The sequence below is a fragment of the Oncorhynchus masou genome, unplaced genomic scaffold (assembly GCF_036934945.1).
Source record: "Oncorhynchus masou masou isolate Uvic2021 unplaced genomic scaffold, UVic_Omas_1.1 unplaced_scaffold_9151, whole genome shotgun sequence".
Lineage (NCBI taxonomy): Eukaryota > Metazoa > Chordata > Actinopteri > Salmoniformes > Salmonidae > Oncorhynchus > Oncorhynchus masou.
This window is the reverse complement of record NW_027015628.1, coordinates 1,854-11,234: the sequence shown is the minus strand read 5'-3', so window position 1 is coordinate 11,234 and position 9,381 is coordinate 1,854. Positions and strand designations below refer to the sequence as shown.

Sequence of the window (9,381 nt, the reverse complement as noted above, 5' to 3'; positions counted from 1 at the left end):
TGGCAGATTATTCATTCAGTGTAACTACGTGAAGGTTCAACAGAAACGTAATATGAGGATTACAAATACACTGGTTTACACTTAATGCAGGTATTACCATCACCCAGACTACACTGTCAGAGAGAACAGAACAATTTCAGGGTGCTGAAGATCATGCAAATGATTGAATATTGCAGAATTACTCATGATATCAGTCCCTCAGGTAATGTTGAACATACAAATAATAACAACAACAGCAACAATAATATCAACAACTCCATTCCAATCATGATCAACAAACAAACTTTTTTTTGTTCTCAATTTACCTGTTCCAGAGAATATGGACAAAATCAAGGTCAGGCAAATGTAGAAGGCAATTGGCATCGACATGTTCCTCTGCTGAGTGACAGTCAACTAAAGACAGCAGCTCAGAGGGAAAGGAATTAACTGTTGAGGAAATGGGCCAGTCCTCTGCTGCTGACACACAGCGTCACATGTTACCAGGAAGACCCTACAAGAAGACCTTAAATATAGAAGGGATAAACTGTCCCTAGGAAGATGTTGTAGTATTATGTAGCTAAACTGTATTTGTATCAATTGTATACAACTTTTCAAAATCACAAGGCTAAGAGTCAGAATAACCTGACAAAATTAAAACCACTTTTAATGAAACAATATATTGGGAGGACTTCTCACTGGCGCTCCAAAAGGGAAGGACGGCTCAACCTGTTGTATTCAGCGCCGGTGACAAATTACATTTGATTTGAATTAGATTAACTCACTTTGTGGTAGGATTTCACCACAGTATTTACAAATGTCAAATAAAATAAACCTGAAAAAGGTTTTTAAAATGTTTAAAGGGTGAATAAAATACAACTTTTCATTATCTAAGAATTTGACTGTGAGTAGAAAGCAATTCACACGTTATATTGGATAAAAATTCCTTAAACAGGTCAGTCCCAACTTTGATTACAGTCCTCCCTTTTCTCATCTTCACCTTGTGGAGCTATGCAGGCAATGCCTTGTGTGACTAGATTTAAAAAACGTGGAACTTGGTTGTCATTCCACGAATAGAGAGAGTGCCTTTTGGGTAGTGTACTTTTGTCAAAAGTACAATAATCTTCAGGAATGACTTTGTCAAAAGCAACACAATAACTAGGGCTTTATAATGATGCTGAAAACCTGGGGACATGTTGGGTTAAATGGGTTGACATCTTCCTAGAAATGTAACAGGTCAAAATGGGGAACACATTTATTTAAATGAAAACACATTATTATACACTGTATATACAAAGTATGTGGACACCACTTCAAATTAGTGGATTCAACTATTTCAGCCACACCCGTTACTAACAGGTGTATAAAATCAAGCACACTGCCATGCAATCTCCATAGACAAACATTGGCAGTAGAATTGCCTTACTGAAGAGCTCAGTGACTTTCAACATGGCACCGTCATAGGATGCCACCTTTCCAACAAATCAGTTCATCAAATGTCTGCCATACTAGAGCTGCCCGGTCAACTGTAAGTGCTGTTTTTGTGAAGTTGACACATCTGGGATCAACAGCAGGCTCAAGTGGCCACACAAGCTCACAGAACGGGAACACCGAGTGCTGAAGCGCGTAGCACGTAACAAACGTCTGTCCTCGGTTGCAACACTCAGCCTCTACGGAGTTCCAAACTGCCTCTGGAAGCAACATCAGCACAAGAACTGTTTATTGGGAGCTTCATGAAATGGGTTTCATGGCCGAGCAGCCGCACACAAGCCTAAGATCACCATGCGCAATGCCAAGCATTGGCTGGAGTGGTGTAAAGATTACCGCCATTGGACTCTGGAGTAGTGGAAAAGCATTTTCTGAAGTGATGAATCACGCTTCACCATCTTGCAGTCTGACAGACGGATCTGGGTTTGGCGGATGCCAGGAGAACGCTACCTGCCTGAATGCATAGTGCCGTTTGGTGGAGGAGGAATAATGGTCTGGGGCTGTTTTTCATGGTCCAGGCCCCTTAGTTCCAGTGAAGGGAAATCTTAATGCTACAGCATACATTGACATTCTAGAAAACGTTGTGCTTCCAACTTTGTGGCATTCGTTTGGGGAAGGCCCTTTCCTGTTTCAGCATGAGAATGTCCACATGCACAAAGCAAGGTCAATGAGGAAGAACTTGACTGGCCTGCATAGAGCCCTGACCTCAACCCCCATCGAACACCTTTGGGATGAATTGGAATGCCGACTGCGAGCAAGGCATAATCGCACAACATCAGTGCTCGACCTCACTAATGCTCTTGTGGCTGAATGGAAGCAAGTCCCCACAGCAATGTTCCAACATCTAGTGGAAAGCCTTCCCAGAAGAGTGCAGGCTGTTATAGCGGAAAAGGGGGACCAACTCCATATTAATGCCCATGATTTTGGAATGTTTGACAAGCAGGTGTCCACATACTTTTGGTAAAGTAGTGTATAAATGTTTAGGTTAATTTAGATGTAGCCAACTGTATATGACTAAACTGTTAAATGGAGTGTATTATCCAAATGTACTCAACTTGTGGAACAACACAGTTATTGCTTTAATATATATCCTTAACCTTTATTTAACTAGGCGTGTCAGATAAGAACACATTGTTATTTACAATGACGGCCGAGGAACAGTGGGTAAACTGCAATATTCAAGGGGAGAGCGACAGATGTTTACCTCGTCAGCTCGGGGAATTCGATCCGGCAACCTTTTGTTTACTGGCCCAACCCTCTAACCACTAGCCTACCTGCCACCCCCTCTCTAACCACTAGGCTACCTGCCCCTACCCCCCAACCCCTCTAACTACTAGGCTACCTGCGGTTCCCCTCTAACCACTAGGCTACCTGCTGTCCCCCTCTAACCACTAGGCTACCTGCTGTCCCCCTCTAACCACTAGGCTACCTACTGTCCCCCTCTAACCACGAGGCAACCTGCTGTCCCCCTCTAACCACGAGGCAACCTGCTGTCCCCCTCCTGATGACTAGGCAACCTGCTGTCCCCCTCTAACCACTAGGCAACCTGCTGTCCCCCTCTAACCACTAGGCTACCTGCTGTCCCCCTCTAACCACAAGGCAACCTGCTGTCCCCCTCTAACCACTAGGCAACCTGCTGTCCCACTCTAACCACTAGGCAACCTGCTGTCCCCCTCTAACCACTAGGCAACCTGCAGTCCCCTTCTAACCACTAGGCAACCTGCTGTCCCCCCTCATACAATAGGCTACCTGTCACCCCCCTCTAACCACTAGGCTTCCTGCCACCCCCCTCTAAACACTAGGCTACCTGCCACCCCCATCTAACCACTAGGCTACCTGCCACCCCACTCTAACCACTAGGCTACCTGCCAACCCCGCTTTAACCACTAGTCTACCTGCCCCCTCTCTAACAACTAGGCTACCTGCCCCCCCTCTAACCACTAGGCTACCTGCCCCCTCTCTCTAACCACTAGGCTACCTGCCACCCCACTCTAACCACTAGGCTACCTGCCAACCCCCGCTTTAACCACTAGTCTACCTGCCCCCCTCTCTAACAACTAGGCTACCTGCCCCCTCTAACCACTAGGCTTCCTGCCACCCCCTCTAAACACTAGGCTACCTGCCACCCCACTCTAACCACTAGGCTACCTGCCAACCCCGCTTTAACCACTAGTCTACCTGCCCCCCCTCTCTAACAACTAGGCTACCTGCCCCCTCTAACCACTAGGCTACCTGCCCCCTACTCTCTAACCACTAGGCTACCTGCCCCCTCTCTAACCACTAGGCTACCTGCCCCCCCCCTCTAACCACTACGCTACCTGCCCCCTAACCACTAGGCTACCTGCCACCTCTAACCACTAGGCCTCCCTGCCGCCCCAATCGAACCACAAGGCCACCTGCCACCCCCTAACCACTAGGCTACCTGCCCCCCTCTAACCACTAGGCTACCTACCCCCTCCTCTCTAACCACTAGGGTACCTGCCACCCCTCTAACAACTAGGCTACCTGCCTAACCACTAGGCAACCTGCTGTCCCACTCTAACCACTAGGCAACCTGCAGCCCCTCTAACCACTAGGCAACCTGCGCCCCACTCTAACCACTAGGCAACCTGCCGCTTCCCCCATCCTAACCACTGAGCTACCTGCCACCCCCCTCTAACCACTAGGCCCTGCCACCCCCTCTAACCACTGGGCTACCTGCCCCCTCTAACCACTAGGCTACCTGCCACCCCCCTCTAACCACTAGGTTACCTGCCCCCCCCCCTCTAACCACTAGGCTACCTGCCACCCCCCTCTAACCACTAGGTAACCTGCCACCCCCTCTAACCACTAGGCTACCTGCCACCCCCTCTAACCACTAGGCTACCTGCCACCCCACTCTAACCACTAGGCTACCTGCCAACCCCGCTTTTAACCACTAGTCTACCTGCCCCCCCCCTCTCTCTAACAACTAGGCTACCTGCCCCCCTCTAACCACTAGGCTACCTGCCCCCTCCTCTCTAACCACTGGGCTACCTGCCCCCCTCTCTAACCACTAGACTTTGCCCCCCCTCTAACCACTACGCTACCTGCCCCCTCTAACCACTAGGCTACCTGCCACCCCCTCTAACCACTAGGCCTCCTGCCGCCCCAATCGAACCACAAGGCCACCTGCCACCCCCTAACCACTAGGCTACCTGCCCCCTCTCTATCCACTAGGCTACCTACCCCCTCCTCTCTAACCACTAGGGTACCTGCCACCCCCTCTAACCACTAGGCTACCTGCCTAACCACTGGGCAACCTGCTGTCCCACTCTAACCACTGGCAGCCTGCCGCCCCCTCTAACCACTAGGCAACCTGCCGCCGCCTCTAACCACTAGGCAACCTGCGCCCCCTCTAACCACTAGGCAACCTGCCGCCCCCTCTAACCACTAGGCTACCTGCCACCCCTATAACCACTAGGCTACCTGCCACCCTCTAACCACTAGGCTACCTGCCCCCCCCTCTAACCACTAGGCTACCTGCCACAGCCCTCTAACCACTAGGCTACCTGCCCCCTCTAACCACTGGGCTACCTGCCACCTCCCTCTAACCACTAGGTGACCTGCCACCCCCTCTAACCACTGGGCTACCTGCCCCCCCTCTAACCACTAGGCTACCTGCCACAACCCTCTAACCACTAGGCTACCTGCCCCCCCTCTAACCACTAGGCTACCTGCCACCTCCCTCTAACCACTAGGTAACCTGCCACCCCCTCTAAGCACTAGGCTACCTGCCACCCCCCACTAACCACTAGGCTACCTGCCACTCCCCTCTAACCACGAGGCTACCTGCCACCACCCTCTAACCACTACGCTACCTGCCCCCTCTAACCACTAGGCTACCTGCCACCCCCTCTAACCACTAGGCCTCCTGCCGCTCAATCGAACCACAAGGCCACCTGCCACCCCACTCTAACCACTAGGCTACCTGCCCCCCCTCTATCCACTAGGCTACCTGCCCCCCTTTAACCACGGGGCTACCTGCCACCCCCTCTAACCACTAGGCTACCTGCCCCATCCCCGCCCTCTAACCACTAGGCAACCTGCCACCCCCCTCTAACCACTAGGCAACCTGCCGTCCCCTCTAACCACTAGGCTACCTGCCGCCCCCCTCTAACCACTAGGCAACCTGCCGCCCCCCTCTAAACACTAGGCAACCTGCCACCCCACTCTAACCACTAGGCTACCTGCCACCCCCTCTAACCACTAGGCTACCTGCCACCCCCCCTCTAACCACTGAGCTACCTGCCCCCCCCCTTCTAACCACTAGGCTACCTGCCACCCCCTCTAACCACTAGGCTACCTGCCCCCCCCTAACCATACTGGGCTACCTGCCACCCCCTCTAACCACTGGCTACCTGCCCCCCCTCTAACCACTAGGCTACCTGCCACCCCCTCTAACCACTAGGCTACCTGCCACCCCCCTCTAACCACTAGGCTACCTGCCACCCCCCTCTAACCACTAGGCTACCTGCCACCCCACTCTAACCACTAGGCTACCTGCCAACCCCGCTTTAACCACTAGTCTACCTGCCCCCTCTCTAACAACTAGGCTACCTGCCCCCTCTAACCACTAGGCTACCTGCCCCCTCCTCCTCTCTAACCACTAGGCTACCTGCCCCCTCTCTAACCACTAGGCTACCTGCCCCCCCCCTCTAACCACTACGCTACCTGCCCCCTCTAACCACTAGGCTACCTGCCACCCCCTCTAACCACTAGGCCTCCTGCCGCCCCAATCGAACCACAAGGCCACCTGCCACCCCCTAAACACTAGGCTACCTACCCCCCTCCTCTAACCACTAGGGTACCTGCTACCCCTCTAACCACTAGGCTACCTGCCTAACCACTAGGCAACCTGCTGTCCCACTCTAACCACTAGGCAACCTGCCGCCCCCCTAACCACTAGGCAACCCTGCGCCCCCTCTCTAACCACTAGGCAACCTGCCGCCCCCTCTAACCACTAGGCTACCTGCCACCCCCTATAACCACTAGGCTACCTGCCACCCCCCTCAACCACTAGGCTACCTGCCCCCCCCCCTTTAACCACGAGGCTACCTGCCACCCCCTCTAACCACTAGGCTACCTGACCCTTCCCCCTCTAACCACTAGGCTACCTGCCCCCTCCCCCCTCTAACCACTAGGGCAACCTGCCACCCCCTCTAACCACTAGGCAACCTGCCGTCCCCCTCTAACCACTAGGCTACCTGCCGCCCCCTCTAACCACTAGGCAACCTGCCGCCCCCCCTCTAAACACTAGGCAACCTGCCGCCCCCTCTAAACACTGGGCAACCTGCCGCCCCCTCTAACCACTAGGCTACCTGCCACCCCACTCTAACCACTAGGCTACCTGCCACCCCCTCTAACCACTAGGCTACCTGCCCCCCTTCTAACCACTAGGCTACCTGCCACCCCCTCTAACCACTAGGTAACCTGCCACCCCCTCTAACCACTAGGCTACCTGCCACCCCCTCTAACCACTAGGCTACCTGCCACCCCTCTAACCACTAGGCTACCTGCCACCACCCTCTAACCACTAGGCTACCTGCCACCCCCTCTAACCACTAGGCTACCTGCCACCCCCCTCTAACCACTAGGCTACCTGCCACCCCGAACATGTGGCAGATGACAAAAGTTTCATTCAATCCCATAATGCTAGTTTATAGTTTATTTATACCAAACTCTCTGTAAACTTCCATCCAATAGACTCAGTGTAATGTGCTGTGGCACACCCATAGGTTGGGAAGGGTCACATGTGACAGTGGAACCAGAAGACACAGACCAGGGGGGTTTCAGGGCTCATAAGCTTTAATAAAAACATGCAAGGTTAAAAAGGGAAGAATGGAACACAAACACCAACTAGAACTCAAGCTGGACGTACCCTCGTAACCCCGGCATACATCAATTTGGGGGATAATTAACATAGACTGCTGAAATGTTTACTATATCAGACTATTGTTATGCTCTCTATATTATCTGCAGTTTAACCTCACATTCCTGAGGAGGCTAAAAAGGCTTTTTGTCATCTACAGTCTATATACACTGTTTTAACAATACAAAGATACTTTAAATGATGGTGACGTCCTCTATATTTATACAGATTTGGCATGAGGCTCTGACAGCTGTCGTCTCAGTTACACTGGTTCCCTTTGATGAGGAAGAATGTTCCGGTAGCCACTCCCAGCAGCCCCAGAGTCAGACCCACACCACAGAACACAGCAGGAGCCACGCTGGGCTGGCTCACCTCAGGTTCTGTGGACACACACACATACATAGAGAGGCACACATACACACAGAGAGAGAGAGAGAGAGAGAGAGAGAGAGAGAGAGAGAGAGAGAGAGAGAGAGAGAGAGAGAGAGAGAGAGAGAGAGAGAGAGAGAGAGACACACACACACACACACAGAGAGAGAGAGACACACACACACACACAGAGAGACACACACACACAGAGAGAGAGACACACACACACACACACAGAGAGAGACACACACACACACACACAGAGAGAGAGACACACACACAGAGAGGGACACACAGACAGAGAGAGAGACACACAGACAGAGAGAGAGACACAAACAGAGACACACATAGACACAGAGACAGAGAGTGAGACACATAGAGACACACAGAGACAAACAGACAGAGACACACAGAGACACACAGACAGAGAGAGAGACACACAGAGACACACAGAGACACACAGACAGAGAGAGACACACACAGAGACACACAGAGGAATAACATCAAGTGATGAACTGTTGGTCATTTTATCAGTTTCAGAGTAAATGGCTGAAACAACGGATGTGTGACACTAAAATGTTGAGAAGAAGTCAAAAGTAATGCAGGCTAAATGTAATGTAGTTGTGTCTTCTCACCCCAGATCCGTGTCAGGGGCTCAGTAAGGCCCTTGTGCTCCACAGTACAGCCATAGATGTCTCCCTCCTCTGGGGTGAAGCTCAGACTGGAGAACTGGTTGAGGGTGAAATCAGTGTTGGGGTAGGGGGTGCTGAGACGCACTCCCTCGGTCACATTCTGGTTGTTCCTGGTCCACCTGACTCTGACAGGTGCAGGGTGGAACCCACTGACGTGGCAGATGAGGGTGTTCCCCACCCCCAGTTCCACATCATCCCTGGGGTAGATGCTGCTGTGAGGAGGGTCTGTGGGAACACATTTAATATCACATTCATTCTTCCTTGTTGTGTTGTCATTGTGTTGGGCTAAAACAATGTTACATCTGCCATTAGGTCACATGATGTTAGTCTATAAGTGTAGTGGACCATTGATCCGGCTTGTTGTAGTAATATTAAAAGGCTGTAACACTGATCATATGTGGAGCTCTATAACACAGACAATACAACATATAAGAGGTTACAGTGAGGTGACTATTTTACTGCTTGGATCCTATTCATTCATTCACTCCAGATTACTTTCTCTCTCTTACCTATTGTCTCTGGTGGGTTCTTGTAAGCTTTTATAGATGTGGCCAGGTTTCCTTTGCATGTCCCCTGATCACCTACAGCCTGTTCATAAAATCCAGGGAAGCTCAACTGATCTACAAACGGAGGCAGAGCCACCACTCCCTCCTTTTTGTTGAAGTCTGCGTACCACAACTCTTCACCATCCAGTCCATACATATCCACTCCATCTGAATCACTGCATCCAGTAATAGCTAAATCAATATGCAGAACTGAGAAAAGAACCAAATGAACCTGTTAGTACATTACATCTGGAAGATCATCGTTGTGATGTTCAGACACATTATTTAATAACATTTTACTGTCCTGCTTTACCAACATGAACACATCCTTTTAACCCTTCAGGGTTTGAATTAGTGGCAGAATAATGTGGTAATACTGTATTTGTACAGACCACTACAGGTGGTTTAACATGTTCAACTA

The 9,381-nt window shown here is 51.0% G+C and overlaps 1 protein-coding gene across 1 annotated transcript; it reads right to left on the bottom strand.

Annotated features, from left to right (window-relative positions):
* Window positions 1-7,272: 7,272 nt before the first annotated feature.
* On the bottom strand, window positions 7,273-9,176 carry LOC135538130 (H-2 class II histocompatibility antigen, A-U alpha chain-like). The gene is made up of 3 exons (XM_064964108.1): window positions 8,925-9,176; window positions 8,359-8,640; window positions 7,273-7,734 (listed from the first exon to the last, which is right to left on the bottom strand). Exons 1-3 carry the CDS (start codon window positions 9,115-9,117, stop codon window positions 7,613-7,615), a joined length of 597 nt encoding a protein of 198 aa, XP_064820180.1. The 5' UTR covers window positions 9,118-9,176; the 3' UTR covers window positions 7,273-7,612.
* Between the last annotated feature and the right edge of the window lie 205 nt (window positions 9,177-9,381).

Bases quoted from the DNA above. Each gene is read 5' to 3' on its own strand.
- LOC135538130 (XM_064964108.1), bottom strand. From the start codon at position 9,117: ATGTATGGACTGGATGGTGAAGAGTTGTGGTACGCAGACTTCAACAAA. The intron at 8,641-8,924 runs GTAAGAGAGAGA...GTGTTCCCACAG, and splicing joins GAACCCACCAGAGACAATAG to ACCCTCCTCACAGCAGCATC. The intron at 7,735-8,358 runs GTGAGAAGACAC...GTGTGTCCACAG, and splicing joins GCCCCTGACACGGATCTGGG to AACCTGAGGTGAGCCAGCCC.